The sequence below is a fragment of the Lontra canadensis genome, unplaced genomic scaffold, assembly GCF_010015895.1.
Source record: "Lontra canadensis isolate GAN:19392208 unplaced genomic scaffold, GSC_riverotter_1.0 scaffold92, whole genome shotgun sequence".
In the NCBI taxonomy this organism is placed as follows: domain Eukaryota; kingdom Metazoa; phylum Chordata; class Mammalia; order Carnivora; family Mustelidae; genus Lontra; species Lontra canadensis.
In genome coordinates this window covers 1,014,929-1,038,695 of record NW_022631086.1, presented here as the reverse complement: position 1 = coordinate 1,038,695, position 23,767 = coordinate 1,014,929, and the positions used below count along the sequence as shown (strand labels likewise).

General features: G+C 44.2%; 1 protein-coding gene across 1 annotated transcript in view; it reads right to left on the bottom strand.

Annotated features, from left to right (window-relative positions):
• Positions 1 to 23,767, bottom strand: part of AKAP12 (A-kinase anchoring protein 12) — a 94,977-nt gene that overhangs the window by 28,560 nt on the left and 42,650 nt on the right. Inside the window, exon 2 of the mRNA XM_032836358.1 lies at positions 11,903 to 12,017. Within this exon, the coding sequence (XP_032692249.1) occupies positions 11,903 to 12,017 (115 nt within the window). The remainder of the gene's footprint in view (positions 1 to 11,902; positions 12,018 to 23,767) is intronic.

Below are 23,767 nucleotides of genomic sequence, written 5' to 3'. Positions count from 1 at the left end.
GCTTCCCCCCACCCCGCCTGCCTCTCTGCATACTTGTGATCTGTCAAATAAATGAAAAATCAAAAAAAAAAAAAAAAAGGATTCTGAAGTCTGAAAAGCTAGCTTCTAGTCCTGACTCTGTTGGCTATATGGCACACGGCAAAGTATTAGAATGCTGTCTCCGTACTTCAACTAATGGAGAATAAATGTGACCCACAGTAATGTTATGTTGAGGTGCAAATGAAGGTTAACACTAGCACTACTGAGTATATTCTAGGAGGAGAGTAAATGTTAGCTATTAACTCGCTTAAAACCATGCCCTTTTCTTTTTTTTTTTTTTTTAAGATTTTATTTATTTATTTGACAGAGATCACAAGCAGGCAGAGAGAGAGGCAGGCGGAGGGCGGGGAAGCAGGCTCCCCACTGAGCAGAGAGCATGATGTAGGGCTCGATCCCAGGACCCTGAGATCATGACCTGAGCCAAAGGCAGAGGCTTAACCTGCTGAGCCACCTAGGCGCCCCTAATAAAAGCATTTAAATTAATGCATGTAACATAATGGCTTAGAGTAGGCATTCAAGGATGATTAATTAATTCCTATTGTCATTTTGTTTTCTTTCATTTCCATATTAAGGGAAGTAAAACGTGTATGTGCTCAAAAAATTACACTTTTCTATGTTGTGTGCCCATAAACACAGGTTTACAATTATTGCTGTTTAGTTTTCCTTTAAGTCAGAAAGGAGAAAAAAAAAGTGTTACAAAGAAAAAATAAAGTTACGCCGCTTTTTCTGCTTACCAGTGCCCTTTACTTCCCCAGGTGGATTCAAGGATTCAAGGATTTCTTAAAGGACTCCCTTTACAATTACTCGAGGGCCTTGAAACACTTGGGGGAATGTGACCAGCCCAAGAAAAGACATGTGAAGATCAACCAGATCACCCTCCAAGGATGGCCACGTTGCCCCAGTAACACAATCCCAAACAACTCTTATTTTTTTATTATTATTTATTTACCTTTAAAGAGTGGGAAAGGAGAGCGAGCACACACGAGCAGGGGCGTGGAGCAGAGGGAGAGGGAAACAGACTTAAAAAAAAAAAAAAAGATCTTATTGGGGCGCCTGGGTGGCTCAGTGGGTTAAGCCTCTGCCTTTGGCTCAGGTCATGATCTCAGGGTCCTGGGATCGAGCCCTGCATCGGGCTCTCTGCTCAGCGGGGAGCCTGCTTCTCCCCTCTCTCTGCCTGCCTCTCTGCCTACTTGTGATCTTTGTCTGTCAAATAAATAAATAAAATCTTAAAAAAAATTTTATTTATTTATTTGAGAGAGAGAGCATGGGAGTGGGGAGGGTCAGAGGGAGAAGCGGACTCCCCGATGAGCAGGGAGCCCGATGCAGACATGATCCCAGGCCTCCAGGATCATGACCTGAGCTGAAGACCGTCACCCAACCAACTGAGCCACCCAGGCACCTGGAAACAGAGACTCTTAAGCTGCCTCTATGCCCGGCATGGAATCTGATGCAGGGCTTGATTTCATGACCCTGAGATCATGACCTGAGCCAAAATCCAGAGTCAGACAGTAAACTGACCAAACCACCTAGGCGTGCCCCCCCACCCACCAATTTTTAAATACAACAAACCAGCCCCCAAATCAGATATGTAACAAACACACCTATTATGAAAGACAAAAAAGCAATCTGGAAGAGACAGAGGCAATGCAGAGAAATCAATCTTCAAAGCAATCCAAAGAAAGATAATGCAGCCAGGAAAAAAAAAAAAAAAGGATACTTCAAAAATGAATTTTAGGGAAAAAAAATCAGTTTTTAGAAATAAAATAACAAAATGAAAACTAGTCTTTAGCATATTTTCCCAGAAAACAGAGCCAAATACAAAAAGCAAAGAGATAAATGACAGAAGGGGGAAAAAAAGATTTAATGAGGGCCATTGTAGAAGGTCTTAAATCTGAGTAATAGTAATTCCAAAAAGAGAACAAAGAAGAAGATGGGAATGGATGAAATAATTTCCCCGGCGTGTGATAAATGGATTCACAAGGAGACCCATCGCTGTAAGATTTTCAGAAGACTTTTAGGACAGAAAGGACACTATAAGCCACCCGAGGGATTAAGAAAGGTCAGCATCAGACTCCGATGGTGATACACGTATGAAGACAACACAGAGAATCCTAATGCACTTGAGGAATGAATGGAAGGAAAAATTAACCCAACTGGGGGTGCTGAAGGCCAAAATCTGACACACAGTTAGAAAATGTTGCTCTTTTGTAAAAAGTTCATTCATGGAGCTTAGACGACCATTCATGGAGCTTAGACCTCAGCTCAGCAGGAAGCTATTAATGTGGAAACCAAAGCAGCCTCCATTTATTTGGGACAAGCAATGATTTGCAAAGTGGAGATTATCTTACTCTGATCTTTAGCTCCTGGATCTCACCGTGTAGGCTGTGCGCCGAGGCTCCCGATGAGTGAACAGCAAGAGAGCGACTGTAATTCCACCATTAGAAATACGTACCAAAGGATACTGACATGTCCTTCATGCTACTTGGCTTTGGCTCATTAAGCAACATCCCTGATAAGACGACTCCTTCCTATGCTTCTCCATCAATGCACTTATCTCCTCTCTAAGCCATTCTTCCCGCACAGAATACTTGGCGGAAAGCCAACTACTTTCTCACGTGCTGAAGAGGTGGGGAAATTAAGCAAGTTTGAAAAGGCGGGAATATTGGAACCGAAACCCCGTTATGCTTGGCAAGCGTCCATCAAGCACATTCATACTTGAAAGATATAATAAGCCCCTGGCATTTCTCTTCAAATGGAGACGGATTATTTTCTCTGGCAGTGTTTTGCCTGGAGAAGAAAAGATGAAAGCAAAAGACAGGATAAATGTTTTCAAATACTTAGAGGGACACCATGTGGCAAAGGGAGGTGAGTTTGTTCTAGACAGTTCCAGAAGGCAGCACAGCTTGGGGGGGAGGAGGGAGGGGGGAGGGGGGAGGGCATGTCTTCCCTGAAGTGAAGTAGTAACTGGCTTCCGGTCATGGAGAAACTCCCTACATCCGTGTTTGAGAGAAGAGCCTCCTACCAGGGGGCCGGAGCCTGGTCTGGACCACCTCTAAGTCCCCCTCCTCGAAGGCCACTAAACCGGACTTTGCGGTTCTGTCAATCATGCGGACAGGACAGGTGTTGGGGGCTCAACTGGGCCCTCTAGAGATTCAGATGCTGAAGGCCCTAACCACCGGCACATCACAATGTGCTTGTTTGTGTTCAGGGAGGGGATTAAGTTAAAGAGACCGTTATGGTGCGTCCAATCCAACCTGACAGGTATCCTTTTTTTTTTTCTTCTTTCTTTTCTAAGATTTTATGTATTTAACAAAGAGAGCAGAAGAGAGGGCACAAGCAGGGGGAGCGGCAGGCAGAGGGAGCAGCAGGCTCCCCACTGAGCAGGGAAGGGAGCCTGCCGAGGGGCTGGATCTCAGGACCCTGGGAAGTGAAAGCAGATGCCCAACCACCTGAGCCAACCAGGCGCCACTTTTATTTATTTATTTATTTTTGGTATAAATGACAGGTATCCTTATAAAAGGAGACTGAGACACAGAGGCCAGTGGTACACACATATAGGGGAATGACTGGACACCGCCAGCAGGTGGTCATCCGCAAGCCAAGGCGAGGCCTCAGAGAACGTGCACCTGCTGACTCCTTGAACTTGGACTCTGCAGCCTCCAGAATTGGGAGAAAGTAAATTTCTGTTGTATAAGCCACCTGCTCTGTGATATGTTATTGTGGCAGCTTAGCGAACTACAGAGCAGGATAACTGCCCTGGGCTTGTCAGTCTAAGCACGGCATGCTCAGACATGGGAAAGTAACCAGTCCCTTCATTTAATTACATCTTCCCTGTAACTAGTCACACTGTCCCGACATGTTAACTACAAAAGCAGTTTGTAAAAATTCAAAGTGTAGAAAAGCTGCATTTAAAAAAATAATAAAGAACAAAACCAATAATCTGCTAAGAGACTCTGAAACTAATGATTTGGGGAAAAATATACCCAGAGACTGCATCTTCCGTAAGTTACCTAAGTGTCATTATTTATGTAACATGGGGACATTTAACATACCATTGCTAGAACCATTCAGGGTTCACTACATTAGGAGAAACTAGATTTTTTTAAAAAATCTTTTTTAAGTTTGTTTATAGTATCACCCAGCCTGGGGCTTGAACTCACGACCCTGAAATCAAGAGTCGCATGCTCCTGCAACGGAGCCAGCCAGGTGAACCTAAACTGGGACTGTTTTAAGAATGAGTCAGTCGGAGAAAAGATCTAAAGGACTGTCAACTAAATTAATAGCTAAAGAATTTAATGTTTCCATTAGGGCTTAGACACAATTAAAGAACCGGTAATCTCAGACCATTACAGTCCCTCCAAGGGAAAGGGTCTGAAGCTTGGTATGTAACGGAGACCAGCCTATAGACCATGTCACCTATGTGCCTCCTCACATGGGCCAGAACTCACCCTGCTCAGTGGACTGGAGTAGCCTCAAACTATAGCTATTTCTGGCCGAGCCTTCAAAGTAACTTAAGGTTGAATGACAGTATTCAGGGCAGACAGATATGGCATTTACCAGTATCTGTCAAAAAATAGGGCCATAACCAATCCTATGACATAATTTCCATTTCCCATATAGGGCGAGAGATAGGTTACCGTGTAGCCACATTTATGAAACTACATAGCTTTCTTTCATACTTGAATGATTATTAAGATTCCTGAACACATTTTCCCCTCTTGAGCTTTTTTCATTAAATTAAAAACTTCATATATACAAGAAGACCTTTTTAAAAATATTTTTTTATTTTCATTTTTAAGTAATCTCTATACCCAGTGTGGGACTCGAACTTACAATGCTGAGATCAAGAGTGGCTTGCTCCACCCACCAAGCCAACCAGGGGCCCCAATCTGGAAGAGGACTTCTGACATCAGACTAAAAAGAAAAAGTGTCTTTACAAAAAGGCATAATGAAATTACCAAGTAGGTTCCCACCTGCCCAAGGTTATTGGGGTGTGAGGCTAACCCCATCATCTGGTTTTCCTATTACCAGCAATACTGATGTTACTCAGTCCTAGAATTTCAGAGATGACTGAAGATGCTCATTTTACATATGGAAACTGATGGTCAGTGAGATTAAGGGATAGATTCAATTCAAAAGCACACGAAGAAATGGTGACTAGAGCAGCCCCACCCGTGGTTTTGTCCCCTAGAATCAACTGAGCAGAAAAAGGACGACCAGAAATCCTTCCCTCCTCATACCCCCACCATTTACCAAGTTACAAGGAAAGGTAAGGTTCACCGGACTGCCAGACTTGAATACAGTTCAAGGGAGAAATTCTTCTCGGTATAGGTTAGCTATTAATTACTTTAAAAAAAAAATCTGTTTCTTTAAAGAGGAAAGAGTAGTTATTTGTTCCCAGAAATTTGTCAATGACATAGTCATTTCAGAGAGGAACGCTACCAACATTCCCGCACAGCAGAGCAATGAATAAAAACCGGTTCCCGGAAACTGCAAAGTACACACTCCGGCTGATGTTCAAGGCTTGTTTTATGAGCATTCCCCCTAGTTTTCAGAACATTACGAAAACAGGATACAGCTTGAGAAAATGTCACGCGGTAACACTGTATTGGAAATACCAAAGCGGGGGTAGGTGGGGAGCGCTCTGTCGTTTGAGTGCGCCCACTGGAAAGCATCCCCAAGCGGGTCAGGGTCTGACCTCACCTTTTCAGACAACACCTGGGTGAGCAACGGTCAGCACCTGCGAGAGCCCAGCATGATGCGCGGAGGAGAAGGACCCAGCTTCACAGGTGCCAGAACGTTGTGGTATTTAACTACGTGAAAATGAGACAATGGTGCGAAGCTAACAGACGCTCCTCTCCCATGAGCGGAAAAGTCATATTGCTAACTCTAACCATTCATTCATTCAAGTACTTGCTTCCTACATTTTAGCAGAGTTGGAGGTAAGAGACATGAGCCACGCCCCACGCTGGTGTGGGGAAAAGAGAGGAGGAATGGAGGGTAGTGATCTGGGCAACAGGCATCTGTCTTCATGAGAATACGAACAAAGTACCAATTATGTCACCAGCTGAAAGAGAAAACGTTTGAGTGTGTATGTCTTCACTGTTCAGAGAGCAGCCTCTCACAGAAGAACATGTATGGGGCAGGGGGTCCACCTTCTAACAGAGACCTGGAAAGGATCTTAGGTATTCACTATCCAGATAAAGATATATATGATCAAAACTACCAGCAACTCCAGAATGGATTTTCTGTAAGGTAATAAGATCTGCAGGGAGGGGTGTGTTGGCAGTAAATAACCTTCTGGCCTTACCTTTTGGCCTTTCCATGTCCCAAAGGCACTAAACACCAGAATCTGGTAGGTTTCAAACAGCAAATTTAATAAAAGCTGAGACAGTGACATTAAGCACCATGAGGAAGATGAAATTCTCTGTAATACTGCAAACTGAGCTTCTAGATAGCTGAGCACGCCATACTCCATTTTTTTGTTTCTGTATCTGGGGGACAGGAGCCAGATGCAGAAAAACTGGAATCCTACAGAATGTAAGAAACACACTCTCTCAAAGACTTCTGTTTAAAGTGACAACATTTGGGGGTTTCCCTGTTTGTAAATTTTTCTCGGGATCTGAGAGGGTTTTTTTTTTTCCAGGACTGCCTATCCTTTTTGCAGTAGTGACCCTCCTCACTGTTTTTTAAAAGATTTTACGGGCACCTGGGTGGCTCAGTGGGTTAAAGCCTCTGCCTTCAGCTCAGGTCATGATCCCAGGGTCCCGGGATGGAGCCCCACATCGAGCTCTCCGCTCAGCGGGGAGCCTGCTTCCTCCTCTCTCTCTGCCTGTGTCTCTGCCTACTTGTGATCTGTCAAAAAAATAAGTAAAGGGTGCCTGGGTGGCTCAGTGGGTTAAAGCCTCTGCCTTCGGCTCATGTCTTGATCCCGGGGTCCTGGGATGGAGCGCCGCATCGGGCTCTCTGCTCAGCGGGGAGCCTGCTTTCTCCTCTCTCTGCCTGCCTCTCTGCCTACTTGTAATCTCTGTCTGTCAAATAAATAAATAAAATCTTTTAAAAAAATAAGTAAAATCTTAAAAGATTTTATTTATTTATTTATTTATTTATTTTTAAGAGAGAAAGAGAGAGAGTGGGAGAGGGAGAGAGAGAATGTCAAGCAGACTTCCTGCTGAGCAGGGACTCCCTTGCAAGGCTCAATCTCAAGACACTGAGAACATGACCTGAGCCAAAATCAGAAGTCGGACACTTAAGGGACAGAGCCACCCAGGCACCCAGCTCCTCACCATTCTGATCAGCGTAACAAAGCCTGTCACCCTGGTTGGCTGGCTGCTACTTTCAACACAGCTGGCTCCAGAGTGGCAAACATCAAGGGCAGAGCACCCCAAATGCTCCACTATTACTGGGGTACATGTCCTCACTCTGGGCAGGCAAAGAGTAGAAAGCACATGTGAACAAAAGTTTATTATTTTTTCTGTGTGTGTGAACAAAATTTAAAAACCAAGGCAATGACTATCGTTTATTCACACAAACAAACGTGACCTATGCAAACAGAGAAATCACCTACTTTATAACATTTGCTGTGTCTACTCTGCAGAAAGGCAAATATCAAAAAGGAAACAAGTAACACACTTGTAAATGATAAATTCAAATTATTAAGATTGGAGACAATCACTTCTGTAGTTGCACATGGCAATGAGTTGAACAGGTACTTTAATAAAAAGAATATGTATTATCCAGGAGTGGCTGGTTGGCTCAGTGGGTTAAGCATCTGCCTTCAGCTCAGGTCACAATCTCAGGGTCTGGGATCGAGCCCCATGGGGGCTCTCTGCTCAGTGGGGAACCTGCTTCCCCCATCCATTCCCCCTGCTTGTGCCCAAGCACCCGCACTCTCTGTCAAATAAATAAAATCTTTTAAATACACGTATTATCCAAATAAAGGAGGGTCTTCAATTTTTTGGTTTTATAATATTGAATTTTCCCATCTGGTTGGGAAAAAAATAATGTGTGCAACAGATACTAAAGTTATTTTTTTTTCATCTGGAAGTATTAATTTGCAAAAGTTTCAAATATAAAATTTGACCTGGACTCACATGTAATGTTTTAAAAATCATTCCTGTTGAGGTATTTAACTCCTAGAAAATCCATAGGTCACAGACTATAATAAAATGAGAGTTTGGGATGGAGAGGGCTTTTTAAAAATTTTTCCACAAAAGCAGATTTTCCACAAAACTAATGGCACTTGTGTGACCACTGTGAATGCTAGAAATAGCATAACATGAAAGAACTTTCTAGTTCTTTATGCTGTTCAACAGAAGAGTTTTTTGTTGCTGTTGTTTTCTCCCCAGAAAGTTTTTTTTTTTTTTAATTTATTTGACAGACAGAGATCACAAGTAGGCAGAGAGGCAGGCAGAGAGAGAGGAGGAAGCAGGCTCCCTGCTGAACAGAGAGCCCGATGCGGGACTTGATCCCAGGACCCTGAGATCATGACCTGAGCTGAAGGCAGAGGCTTAACCCACTGAGCCACCCAGGTGCCCCCAGAAGCAGTTTTAATAAATGGAAACCACCTTAAAAAATTCAGGAGGACAAAATCTCTAAGGCTAAAATAATTTATTGTGAATTCTTGTCATGTAACTTTTTTCTTTTCTTTTCTTTTCTTTTTTTTAACATTTTATTTGTCAGAGAGAGCAAGATAGATAGTACAAGTAGGGGGAGAGGTAGGAGAGGGAGAAGCAGGCTCCCCCCTTAGCAAGGAGCCTGATGCGGGACTCGATCCCAGTACTCTGGGATAATGACCTGAGCTGGAGGCAGACACTTAACCGACTGAGCCACCCAGGCGTCCCATTTGTTTCCCCAATAATTATTGGTTCTCAACCCTGACTGCGTACTTTCTATAAGATGGCCCGTGGAATTCTACAATCTTCAAGTCCTCTCCAAAACCCTTCTATACGTACCTAAGCCTGATGCACAAAGATATTTATGTAGCAAGCAGTTCCTTTCTTCTGTCATCTGAGGAACATTTACAAGGAAACAGGATTCCATTTTCCTTATAGGAAGAGGATGGGTTCTGAATTGCCAGTATGTCTGGCTTCAGCAAGAAAGCCAACAAGTCAAGGTCAGACAGTATTTTAATGTCTGGCTTTGTCTAAATATTCGGCTGCTTTAAATTAAAAACCCACTGGCGGGAACGCCCCTCGTTCATCATTTTCTCCCATGGACTGATCTGCCTAGGGCAGGACCCAATCCCACTGCTGGTCAATCTTCCTAGGGAAGGAGGTGGGTCAGTCTACTCGTACTGATGTGGACAGCAGGAGAAACCAAGGTCCCTGCAATCCAACGTGTTACCTACTAAATTATGCCATCACCGACATCCCAGTAAGCTTCTGTGTAAAAAGGATTTCTGGAAATAACGATAAAATCTAGCCATAGGCGATCACTGTAGTCAAAAGGAAAGCATGAAAAGGGGTGCTGGGGTGGCTCCGTCGGTTGGGCGTCCGACCCTTGGTTTTGGCTCAGGTCGTGATCTCAGGGTCCTGAGATCGAGCCCTGCATCAGGCTCCACACTCAGCGGGAGTCAGCTTGGATAATCTCTCCCTCCACCCCTTCCCCCGTTCGCCCGCTCTCTCAAATACATACATAAATCTTAAAAAAAAAAAAAAAAAGGGGCCATGAAAAACTACTAATGTTTACAATGCCAGGCAGTCAAAATGAAGACAGCAGAGAAAACAAGTGCACCAAGCTTATTACAGACACTAGTAAGACAATGGATTAACAATTCTGCCTAAAACAGTAAAAGCTCATCCAAAAGGCAGGGCTCCGGGTTGATGGCCCCTGCAGGCCTAGGACACCCACCGTCTTTTCCTAGGTGACAAGGCCTTTTCAGAATTTTTCAAAGGACAAGGTGTTATTAATGACCACTTTTCTTACAAGAGGTCTTTGCTATTGTTCAGAACCCTGAGGCCACGAGCAGAAGCCTGGGTCAGCTCGGGGAGACCAGGGAATGTTCCTCTGTGAAGGCCTGACCTTGCCCCTTCTCCTCTCCCCCTGCTTCTGGATCACATATGTCAGCGTCACAGAGGAACCCTGCCTCACTCATGTCAGTGATCCCACATTGCTAGCAAATACTTGCTTTCACAGCCCTGTTACCCAACACACTTGCCTCTCTGGGTCTCCACTGAACGCTGCTCAGAGAACGCTGTGCCAGAAGACAAGCCTATGGACGTGCCCAGCATGGTGAAGGCACAGCGATTGAGAGCTTGTGTTTGGTAATTTGCTGACCTTGGGTTTGAGTCCTGACACCAGTGTCACCTACCTCATTAAAGACCATCGTGCACAAAAGCACAGTTCTAGGACCCATGGTAAAAACCTGCAAAAGTGGTGGCTGCTATGCTTAGTAACCTCACTTTGGCCTGAGACCCATCAACCAGTCTAACCCTTATCTCCCCCCGTCCCCAGGTCTTACACTCTGACCTCAAATGATGGCACCCCCAGAACTCAGACCAGCTCTCATTTCTTGCAAATTCATTTGATACCCACCATGTTAATCTTCCCTTCATCATGTGTATCCTATAGACCAGCTTCCTCTCCCCCTGCAATGGGTAAGCGGTAGGCTGTCTGTCCATTTGTTCTTCTTCCCTGCAGCACAGAGCACAGGCGCTTGGCCAGAGAAGGCTCCAGACCTGCTGTGGCTCGACTGGATTCAAAAGTTGCCATGGGAAGGACAGAGCACAGGACTTTGGAATGTGAGTTGGGACGATTCCAATTCTTTTGGTGGAGAGGATTTGAAACTTTCACACTAGGTCATGCAAATCCTCCCTTCTGTGAGACTGTATATATTTCTGACTTTATATTGTGCCTGTGGTGTTATATAAAGATCAGTCTTCCCACCAACTTCAAAAGCAGCTCGCGGCTGGAAGCAGCTCCATGGGGGCAGTGAACAAGAAGAGAAACAGGTTCCACATGTTAGGAGAGTCTCATTTAACCAAGGCAATGGCCAGTCTCCTCTCCTGGGACTTTCCCCCTCATCTGTCTTGTTCACATTGCGAAGGCTCACTTCACTTCCTGCCAAATCATCATTTTATGCATCTTCGATAGTGGTCGTTAAATTCTCCTTTGTTTATGATTGAATGGAATGATGAGGCAAGAACTTCAGGGCAGAGGACGTTTCTTCTCCAGCCTGGGGAGGTTGGGCCTTTGGGTTAAGGTCCTTGCTCCTGACCCGAAGGTATGGGCCCTACGACCTCAAGTGGGCTCACTCCAACTAGTCTAACTAGTCCGACTAGAATCACATTGTGGTGATTCACTTTCCAATAACCACCCCCACGGGGCCTCTAGGCTCAAGAGCTAAAACACATGCAGCAAATCATAGTTTGGGCGAAGAGCGGCATGCACCCTGAAATACACATTTCTAGAAAAATCTGTGCAAAGGAAGCAGGCTACTCACCAGAGTGAGAGATACTGAATCTTAAAGCAATCACGACTCTGGGGGTTTCCAACAAGATTTCACATCAATACCGGACAACTAGTTGGGACCAGTCAACAATTAAAACGAAATAGAACAAAAAACCACCAGCCTAAGTTCCAAACAAAAATGTCTAAGGAAGATGAAACATGACTTCGTTTCCTATACCCAAATAGTGGCAGAACTTCGTATACCTGGGTGCAGAGGCCACACAAAAGGTCTGATAAATACTTCCTTTTGTTACCAATGGATTGTGTCTGTTGTCAACATCACCCCCACCCCGCCCCCGGTAGGACACCGTGTGGTCCAACCAGCCTGGCTTTCATTGTTTCACTGGATTCAGAGCAGGTGTTGTCAGCCCTAGAATCCCTACTTCTACCCAGACACTGAAAAGCTGCTTACCATCTGTGACAATGGCTTCTTCCTCCTGGCCATTCAGGGCTCCCTCCTGGGGGCTGAACTCTTCTTCCTCAGCTAAGCCATTGGCACTAGACAGCTGACCATTCTTCTGCAGGAGCTAAGGGGAAAAAACAAAACCATGTAAACTTACTGTCAATGGTAATGAAGATTTTAAGTGTCCCATGAGCTTGAATGATCCAGCTACCTTACAAAAGGTATCCCAGGAGCTTTATCAAGGAGATGGGGCTTTGCATCTGGGTAAATGAGCACACCATTCCTTTTTCCACTCAGTCATCCAAACAGCGGGCATCATCTACAGGCCTATTCGAGTTACAACACTGAGTAAGTCAGATGCAGCCCCAGCCCCTCTGAGCTTAGAGACTACTAAGAAAACTAGACTTTTAGACTTTTAAAAATTGTTGTTTTTGTTTTTTTCATGGCACCTGGGTGGCTCATTTGGTTAAGCGACTAACTTTTCTTGATCTCCACTCAGGTCTTGATCTCAGGGTCCTAAGTTCAAGCCCAGGGATGGGCTCCACGCTGGGTGTGGAACCTACTTCAGAAAAAAAGTTTTTTTTTCTTTAAAACAAAGTCTCCTTGTGATTAGATGCAGGGTATGCATATTTGATCAAAGTATACCTAAGTGACAGGAAAAAGGACACATAAATAAGCAATCAGGGAAATGGTCATAATGGGGGAATACAAAGAGCCAGTCACAAACAGAAGAGGAAGTACGGATAAAACTAAATCTCCGATCCCACAAGATGGGCTTATGAGAAAGGGTCCAGGGAATGCAGGAAGGGAAGTGAATTAGGAACCCCACCGTTCGAAGACCAGTGTACCCAGAGACAACACAACAAAGAGATGGGCTACTCATGGCTTTTGTGAGTCACTGATTTTTCCTTAAAATATTACTACAGTGGTCAGCTGTCCTCTATCCCAGAGGATAACCTGTGCAATTGAGGTTTTCAGTTGTTGTTAATAGCAGATACACAGATTTGCCCTTCTGTCCATAGGTAAAAAGTTTTGAGGCTATGGCAAACATAGTATAATAACCATTAGGAACCCCAGGATTCCAACAAAGCTTTCTATCTTGTATACATATCTCGTTTTATCAAAACCAACTTAGGTGGGGTGCTTGGGTGGCTCAGTGGGTTAAGCCTCTGCCTTCGACTCAGGTCATGATCTCAGGGCCCTGGGATCAAGACCTGCATCGGGCTCTCTGCTCAGCACGGAGCCTGCTTCCCTTCCTCTCTCTCTGCCTGCCTCTCTGCCTACTTGTGATCTGTCAAATAAATAAAATCTTAAAAAAAAAAAAAAAGCCAACTTCGGCAGACGGCAGTATCTCCATTGGGTAGAAGAGGACACTGGACCTCAGTGTGTGTGACCACAGAAGCTGGGGTTGGCTGGCCACAGGTCCCACAGACCAGAAGCGAGGCACCATGGCCCAAAGGCCAGCACCACTCACCATCAAGGACCTCCAGGGTTTTTGCACAGCAGTAGAGATCACAGAAGGACCTGCTGCTATGCATAATAATAAAATGCCATTAAGAGTCTTCCAGAGAACCCGGACCTGCCTACTTCAAAGAAATCTCAAAACCATGCACTGTACTTGGCATGATTCAATGATGCTTCCAGGCTAACAGAGCGCCCTGGCCAAACCGCGGCTTTGATCGAAGCCTTCAAGGGACAGCAGGTTCAAGACTGTCAATCCAGAAGACTTGAACTGAGCTAAATTGATTCCACCTGGCTGTTCCAGGCTCCCAGCTGCCTTCGACGGCATGAGCTGCTCCTTGAAATAACACCACGGTACTTTAATACTGACTCTACAGACGGACAGTAGGCTTCAGAATGCCCATGCTGAGTGCATTTATCAGACAGAACACTCCGATTACATTTCCACTTTAAGTCTTCTCTTCCCGAAATACGGAAGATGGAGTCTTAAATGAAACCTGAAGACAAAAGCAAGGGGAGGAGGAGGTCTCCGCAGTGCCCATTAGCAAAAATGTCAGGTATCTGGACAAAAAAAATCACTAGTTATGTGAACACATCAGGCTCAGATTTGATTAATAACGTGAAGAAGAGTGGGAGGAGGAAAGCAGGGACACTTAGTACTGTGGGATCCGCGGAAACACAATGAATCTAACCTAAGAAGTGCTGACGTTTGCACCATGATGCTGCAAACTAAATGGGGATCATGAGAAAGCAGCTTGAACGCCTCCATTTTTCAATGCAATAAATGGTGCCCCTTGTTTGGTAACCAGAAGTCTGAAGTTTTACGTAGTTTAGAGTCCTAGAGAATTTCTGTAATTCTTTAAACAGGTCTCATCATTCTTTGTGAATTGTCAAAATTAAGGTATCTTTACCCAGAGCCCAACTGTCTGGAAACGTGAAGAACTACAGGATTCAGACACAAACTTTCCTCTGCCTTTCAATGTTAGACACATAGCAGCACCTGGGTGGCTCCGTCATTACACATCTGCCTTCAGCTCAGGTGATGATCCCGGGTTCCTGGGATCGAGCCCTGCATCGGGCTCCCTGCTCAGTGGGAAGCTTGCTTCTCCCTCTCCCACTCTCCCTGCTTGTGTTCCCTCTCTCACTCTGTCAAATAAATAAAATCTTTAAAAAATCCCTGCTTAAAAAAAATGTTGGGGTGCCTGGGTGGCTTGGTGGGTTAAAGTCTCTGCCTTCAGCTCAGGTCACAATCCCAGGGTCCTGGGATCAAACTCTGCATCGGGCTCTCTGCTCAGCGGGGAGCCTGCTTCCCGCTCTCTCTCTCAGCCTGCCTCACTGCCTACTTGTGATCTCTGTCAAATAAATAAAATCTTAAAAATGTTACACACATATAATGAAGCACATTAAATAACATCAAATGAGTCTTAAAATCGGAGGTCACCTGCTAGCCCTCCTTATACACACGGTGTGGTAATTATGGATTACTAATCCCAATGGCCACAGGGCAACGGTCTCTACTTCCAGAAGGCATTTGATGAATTAACTTTGGTAGCAGACAACTGATGATAAGGACCATTATTAAAACTGAGTTTTGAGCCAATGTTACTATATTCACAGCCTGGGTCTCAATGCAAGGGGACCACCCAAGCTTAACTCCCACAGGTGATCATCTCCAGTGAGCATGCAAAACCCATGACACACCAGCCCGCACAACAAACATGGGTCTTCACCCCAACCATATTCAAGTATTTCCACCATTCTATGTCTCATTCAGAGATGCTATTTACAAAATCTCATGTGTCCTCGTAGATAGATAATTCGCTTTTCTGTGACAAAGAGTGTCTGTTTGCTTTTCCCCCTATCCCCAATCATTTACTTAATTTATACTACTGTTAAAAAAATTTAGGTGCTGGGCGCCTGGGTGGCTCAGCAGGTTAAAGCCTCTGCCTTCAGCTCAGGTCACGATCCCAGGGTCCTGGGATCAAGCTCCCCATCGGGCTCTCTGCTCAGGGAGAGCCTGCTTCCTCCTCTCTCTCTGCCTGCTGCTCTGCCTACTTTTGATCTCCATCTGTCAAATAAATAAATAAAATAAAATAAAAACATTTTTAGGTGCTTCTGAGAGTTATCAGTAAGTTAAAGTCACCTCAAATTGGGGGTGCCTGGGTGGCTCAGTGGGGTAAGCCTCTGCCTTCGGCACAGGTCATGATCTCAGGGTCCTGGGATTGAGCCCCGCATCGGGTTCTCTGCTGCCCCACCGCCTGCCTGCCTCTCTGCCTACTTGGGATCTCGCTCTCTGTCAAATAAATAAATAAAATCTTAAAAAAAAAAAGTCACCTCAAGTTGTAAGAAACTGGATCCATTGTTCCTTGATATTAGAGTCCTGTCTTTGTGTATATGTATTTTCATAAGCATTTGTAAAAAGGGGAGAAATACAGCCCTTTTAAAGTTTATGAGCGCGAGCGCGCTCCAGGGCAAGGGGCGGAGAAAGAGTATCTAAGCAGACTCCCCGCTGAGCGCGAAGCCCAAACCAGGGTTCATTCTCATGACCCCGCCATCAATGACCTGAGCCGAAAACCAAAAGTCAGACACTTAACCAACTGAGCCACAGTGTCCCAAGAATTACATGCTTTTTAATACATATCTGGCTTGTCTTCATTTTTTTTTCTGATTATCCCTTTATTTATTATTTATTTTTCTCACCATAGCAAACACCCTCCCCAATGTCCATCACCCAGCCACCCAATCCCGACCACCCCTCTCCCCTCCAGCAACCCTCAGTTTGTTTCCTGAGATGAAGAGTCTCTTAGGGTTTGTCTCCAGTCATTCTCTCTTCTGTCTGTAATTCACATGCCCACCGGAGACCAGGATTTACTTATCAGTTGTGCCCAGGTAAACACAGAGGCAAGGACACAACTTAGTGCCAGGGAATGGGAATGCTGGAGCCAGACCAGGCATGAGGGCCAACTACTTCAGGGAAGAGAGCAGTATCTGGATTCAAGTTTCCAAACAAGAAAGAAAGAGGAAATGTCTACTTCATTCTTGCACACAGCTTTTTCCATTCCTTTTGAACTTTTACACTTGTACAAATACAGTTCTAGAACCTTGACTTTTGAGATAGACATTAGACTTGAAAGACATGCTCCCTGCACTTCAACACAGTGAGCACCAGGAAAGCTCTTTTCCCACTGGATTTGTGCTTCAAAAAGCGTCAACGCCTCTTTTGAGCAAATCAAAACCCTTAATGTTTTCAAGCTTATATCCTCTGAGTGGGTCAGCCAGAGTTTATTCCCGTAAAGTATTACCACATTACCACTCAACAAGCTTTAGAGAAAAAAAAAAAAAACAACAACTCAGTGCTTCCAGCAACTATTTTCCTCTCATTCTTCTAAGACCAGAGACTATCCAAAATGGCAGCCAAAGCATTGAAGAAAAACTACCAGACTCCTCTGTTCCTCTTCCTCCTCCACAAGACTGTCCACGATTTGCTCTGAGCCCCCTTTACAGAGTAAGCAGGAGGAGTATCAAGCTTTTTTGTTTTTTTTTAAAGCAGGCCCTATATCCAGGGCAGGGCCGAACACTGGGCCTGAACTCACAAACCAGAGATCTAGACTTGGAACTGAGATCAAGAGCTGGACACTTACCCAACTGAGCCACCCGAGCACTCTTCTTTTCTATGGATTTTATCTTTAAGTCACTCATCTCTTCAACCAACAGGGGGGCTCAAACTCACAACCCCAAGACTCAGCGTCATACTCTCTCCTGACTGAGCTAGCCAAGCTCCCCAGGATTATCAAGCTCTTTACTGAATGAGTTAAACAATGTTCCAAGAGTTGAGCTCTTGGCGCTCTCAGGATATTGGGGGTAGAGGAGATGCGCCTGCTGAGGTAACTTCTTTAGTAGTAGACACTCTCTGTCTACATCCTCACTGGACGACCAGCAGAAGTGGGACTGGCCCCACAGTCCTGCCATAAATGTAGTAAATAAGGCTCTACCCAGCACAATTCTAGCAAAACCCAAGAAGCAGAACTGTTAAAACCCAAGAAGCGGTAGTGGTAAGTGGATATAAGCAGGAACAACCGGAAATCTGTATGACATATAAAAAGATAATCTGGGGGGATTTAATTCAGTTTTTTTAAATTTATTTAAGTAATGAATACACCCAATGCGGGACTCGAACTCAAGAGCCCAAGATCAAGAGTCACATACTCTTCTGAGCCAGCCAGGCGCCCCCATCTGGGGGAGATTTTAAACCCCCAATAAAACTTGCGAAGAGAACACTTCCATGTCTTTTTCTTCAAATAGGGAACGTTCTGAAGGTAAGCCTTTAAAAATGTCAAACAGAAGAAAACAGAAATCAGAGCCTGAATCAGTAAATTATGTCTTTGGAAAGCAATTTGGAAATAGCTATAAACCATCTGAATGTGCTTACACACTCCACACTTTTTTTTTAAAGGAGAGAGCAAGTGCGCATGTCAAAGGATTCGAGAAGAGGGGGCCAAGGGAGAAGGAGAGAGAATGGACAAGCAGAGACTCCCCACTGACCACGAGCCAGGGCCAGGCTCTAGCTTACCACCAAGATGAAGACCTGAGCTGAAATCAAGACTCAGATGCTTGGCTGTCTGAGCGGCCCAGGCGCCCCATCCACGACACGATTCCAATGGGCACATGGATGCCTTTACACACCTAGAAGGTGTAGGTGCCGTGGTGTATGACACGCAATCCACAGAACAGCATTGAAGGGAACGCAGTACATCTAGGAACGCTGATGTGGGTAGATGTCTCCAGTTTAAGTGGGAAAAGCAAGTTAATGGAGACTGATTCCTTTATATATTTAAAATAAGACAAAAATAACCCACTAACAGGGAGGAAGAAGGGAATGAGAGGGCTCCCTCCGATCTCCGCACAAGCGCTTAAGAAAAAGAACAGAACTCTAGTAACACACACAAAATCTTTAACAGACACTGCCTTTGCAGACTTCTTTGTTTTGCACTTTGCACAGGTGTTGGGGAAGAGACGGTTTGCTTCTTTTATTGAGAGATCTAACTGCTATAGATCATAGAAGGCATGGTTTCCTTTTTACTCATTATATTACTGCAAAGGTGAAAATACTTGGAGCCCTAAAATGTGTAGATTCTTGGGCAGTAAATAGGTTATTCACCTGGCTTTCCAGGACTCACAAATCTTTTCAGTCCATCTGAGCAATGATGGACCAAACTGCTCTCACGGAGCTTCCCGCCCTCTGTTCCTATGCTCTCCAAATGCGATTACCATATTAATAACGTCCTTGGCCACACCATTAATCACAAATATTGACCAAGAACTGGGGCGTCTGGGAAGCTCCATCAGTTAAGCAGCCCACTCTTGATTTCAGCTCAGATCATGATCTGAGGGTGAGGAGACCGAGCCCCAGGTCAGGCTCCACACTCGGCTGGCGGTCAGCTCCAGGATTCACTCTCCCCTTCTCCCTCTGCCACTCCCCCTGCTCGCTCATTCACGCTCTCTCACTCTTGGAGACAATAAATCTTTAAAAAATATATGTTGGGTGCCTGGGTGGCTCAGTAGGTTAAGCCTCTGCCTTCAGCTTAGGTCATGATCTCAGGGTCCTGTGATCAAGCCCCACCTCCAGCTCTCCACTCAGCAGGGAGCCTGCTTCCTCCTCTCTGCCTGCCTCTCTGCCTACATGTGATCTGTCAAATAAATAAATAAAATCTTTAAAAAATAAAAAAAAAATAAAAAATATATGTTGACCAAGACCCAACCAGGGATACCAGGGCTCTACTGCAGGCTACCAGAAGCTCCTGATACACTGATGTGTGTATTACGGACCCATTTCACAATGTGATTTATAGGCAATCTTGCTAATTTAACCCTCCGCCTTAAGGCGACTACTGTCATCACCCCTAGCTTACAGCCAGCCACGGAGGCTGTAATGAAAGGGACTGAGCCATGATGCAGGGAGGGTGACCTGAGCTGCACTGGTGGACTCAAGGTGCGGAGTTTCTGGAGCGCAGAATCCCTAACTTAGGAACCTCGTCTCCCAAAAATGGCATAGGTTCTAAGAACACAAGTCATCGTGACAAGACCAACCAGCCTGGGTTATGTTTAAGTGAAAAGTTTTCCCTCTAATTTAGAGGTCATTTACAGAACACAACAGAATTATGGGTTTCAAAAGATTTGCTTTTCTTTTAAAAGTAAGCATTTTTATTCAAACTAATTCAAGCAGAAACTTCATAAAATCCAAGTCTAAACACGGTATAAACCTTTAGGACAGGGGGTGAGGAACAGAAGCCGATGCCTGACAAGATCAAATGGACTGAGTTAAGGTCATTGCAAAAGAGATTAAGAGGAGGGAAAGCAAAAGATTTGACTTAAAATCAAAACAATTCTAAATATACAAAATTTGGGGAATGGTTATAGCCTATCTTGCAGCATTAAAAATACAACCTACAAAGTATAGTAGTATGGAAATGTATTTTATGTTGTAATAGCCAGTTTAAAAGGCAAACTAAACGGTTTGTATAAAATAATAACAACAAATACATACAAGAACATACTATAAAATAGCAACATTACCAAACTTAATATCATAACATATCAAAATCACTGGGGAAGGAACTATGAATATTTGATATCCTTTATTTTTCCACTTTTGTGTTCTGTTTCTTACCTACATACCATGATTGCTTTTACAATTGGGTGGTGGGAGAGCTTTTCCTCTGCAAGTTCTTTTGTTTCAGTTTATTTTTAGTATGGGCGAAAGGAGGCAGCTAAGAAAATTTGCTTTACAGTGAAGCGCTGTAATTCTGATTTCTACCAGTCACATGAATGTTCATGGGATAAGTGCACTGCTTTAAGAAAGAAACTCCTCAGTGAAATCGTATTTCAGGAGTTTGATCATGCAAACAAATCCGTATTCCTTCCTCAAGGGTAGATGACACAATGGGTTCAGAGACAGAGAAGCAGAGTGGAGGGCTGGGTACTCTGAGGCAAAATTAAGTACTTCAATTCAGCATTTATTTTATAATTGTCCCATCAGTCTTAGCCTGAAACGTGGGGCTCCAGGCCAGCAAAGGGAAGCGGCCAGGAAAGCTGGTTCTGATCTGTGACCTTGGGCACATTACTTAGCCTCTCCTACCTCCCTTTCTCTGTAAAATACGTAAGATTTCATTTTCTCTACCTCACAGAATATTTGGAACATCCCGCAACACATGTTAAGTTTGTAGTGAGTCACGTGTTAACCCAAGTTTTACCTGCTTTTATTATACCATCTGCTGTCAGCAACTCTGACTCTAAAGGGAACTACTTGTCCCATGCCCGTTTCCCCTTCCAGAGTGAAAAGCAACAAGAGGTTCCTGCCTGATTGGTCCAACCTCTGCACTCAACATACCCAGCATGGAAGACTTCTAGTCCTCTAGCTTTCTAAGACTCTCCGTTAGGAGAGGGGCCAGGCATTTTACACAAAGGTCTAAAGGAGGGACACCAGAGTTGGTTTTTTTGTTTTTCTTTCTTTTTTAAAAATTTTTTTAACCATAGAAAGTATGGGGGAAACAGCAGAGACCATATAGCATGGTTCCCATCAGCTGTGGACCCTTCCCTCTTAGCTCATTCTCCCAGTTATAAATGGGGACTAAGACCATCTCAGTTTTTAGACTGAGATTCAAATGGAATAGTATTTGGGAAGGTTCTCGTTCTCAACTGAAAAGCTCTCAGAAGCCAACGTGTGAGTCACAATCCACTTGCACAAACCAAGGTACGTATTCTACTCCGATATTTGTATCATACTCAGGCCAACTTTGAAAAATTCTCATATTTGCAGTGAGGAAGGTGTTGAAGGAGGCACCATTAGATCTGAAAGGACATTGGGGATCCAACAGTATTAGACACAGCTGTGTACAGAGAAGGCCTCTTGCTACCCCTGCACACAAATGGGGCTACAGCTCAAGAGACAGGGCACCACTGAGGGAAGATGGCTAGAGCCTGGGGACAGACTTAGCCACAAGGCAACGATGACTCCCAGGAGATGTAGGCTCTCCTGCCTGGGGTTCCCGGCTGGGCTGACCATTGGTTAGCAAAGGCAAGTTATGCTGCTGCAAGAGACAGACTATACAGAACCCCACTATCACACGTACACAGACTACATGGGATTAATGAGCCCATCTGTCAACACTGCTAAAAAAGTTGACCATCTCAGGGCGCCCGGCTGGCTCAGTTGGTGGAGCATGCAACTCTCAATCTCAGGGTTGTGAGTTCAAGCCTCATTTTGGGTGGAGATCTAACATAAGAGCAAAAAAAAAAAAAAAAAGTTAACCATTTTTACAGCTGAAGAGTTATTTTACTCAGTCAACAGCCATAGCTCCAAACAGCGTATTCAATCTCGAACCAAACTGTCCAAACAGGCACAGCTGAATGTGGTAAAACTATTTCAGCCCTCCCTTGTATTTAAACATAAGCACAGAGAGAAGTTCCCAAACTATTTTTAAATTTCTAGAAATAAGCGGAAGGCTAAATGTAGAAACGGATGGCTCCATCGCTAACGCGTATTTGTAAAAATTTTAGATTAGCCACAGCCCTAATTTTTGTGAGCTAACTGCACTGAATTCTTTAATCCCTCCAGGCCTTCCCCTACACAGCCATGCTTTCTAACAAGTTAGCCTTAAGATGCTCTCTTTCTTGGTTAGGAAACCATTCCACCCCAAGGGCAGTCCATATCTGAGATGCAGAAATAAAACTTAAGAAAACCAGAGTGGTGGGATAATTTTTTTTTTAAGATTTTATTTATTTATTTGACCGACAGAACACAAGCAGGCAGAGAGGCAGGCAGAGAGAGAGGAGGAAGCAGGCTCCCTGTGGAGCAGAGAGAGCCTGATGCAGGGCTCGATCCCAAGACCCTGAGATCATGACCTGAGCTGAAGGCAGAGGCTTTAACCCACTGAGCCACCCAGGCGCCCCTGGTGAACTAATCTTTAAAGGTTTTCTTAAGATTCCAAAAAAGTCAATTCTGTAATGTCTGACAGTACTAATGTGGTCATGGTATTCTATAGTGTTCAACTATTTGGTATATAATGACTGGTCTGCACACAACATATCTTGTTATTTAAGATAAGCAAATAAAATGTAAAAATTAAAATTTGATCAAGTAAGATCGGGGCACCTGGGTGGCTCAGTTGGTTAAGCATCTGTCTTTGACTCAGGTCATGATCTCAGGTAGGACTGGGTCCTACATTGGGCTCCCTTCTCAGTAGGGAGTCTACTTCTCCCTCTTCCTCTCCCTCTGCTCCCCCCACCCCCGCTCATACTCTCATTCTCTCTCAAATAAAATCTTCTTTAAACTATATAAATAAATATACATATTTGACAACATAAGATTAGAAAAATGTTGATCACAGCTAAAACTGGGGGATGGGCACATGGTGTTTATTATTCTATATTCCATGAACTTAGAAAGGATGCAAGGTAATTCACAAAACAAAAAGCCAAAAAAAAAAAAAAAAAGAGAGAGAGAGAGAGAGAGAGAGAGAAAAGGAGACCTTTAAACTTGCAAGGCTTTTTGAAGAGACAAAATGACCTGCTTCTCAAGTTTCAGAGGTATTGTCAAAACCTTGCACTAAAAGCTCTTCAAACCACATGAAATTGAGAAGACTATATACCCTGGGTCAGGAGGGAGTCTAGTGACCTCTAAAAATTAGATGTTTTGGGGCCATCTGGGTGACTCAGTCGGTTAAGTGCTGACTTTTGATTTCGGCTCAGGCCATCTCAGGGGTTGTGAGATCAAGGCTCCTGGCTCAACCTGGGGTCAGCTTGGGAATCTCTCTCCCTCTCTCTCTACTCCTCACCCCTCCCATCCCACTTAGCCCAAGCTCTCTCTTTCTCAAGTAATAATAACAGGATGTCCTTGTCTCTGAGAAATGACATTTAGAGATCTCTTTCTGGTCCTCACTTCCCTCCTAAAAGAGGCCCTCCTATAAGGAGGCAATTCCATCTCTTTAAAATACTAATGCCCCAAAGCATCTGATCTTTAAATAAAACCTCTACTTGCTTTTAATTTCATGCTCTCTCTTTCCACTCATCTACTCATCAAAACAACACCAACAAGTTATCTCCTTACTGGTTATTGACATTAAACATGACTGAGTTCATCTGAAGGACCTTGAAAAGGGGGTGGGCGTCTCATCACCATCATCTAGAGTCAACGTGGCTCCTTCCCTCCAGCCCCACGTAAAGAAAACACACACTCTGACTAACCACGCTTTTGAAATTTCAACTCACTAAGTAATGTTTCTGGAATACGATTCTGCATAGCACATGAGCTCATGGGTCCTTAAATGCCACTTTGTGAAGGGTATTTAATACCAGACACAGAGTCTCTGGCCACTGTCCAGAAATCTCCGATTTCCCTATTTCTTTTAGATTTTA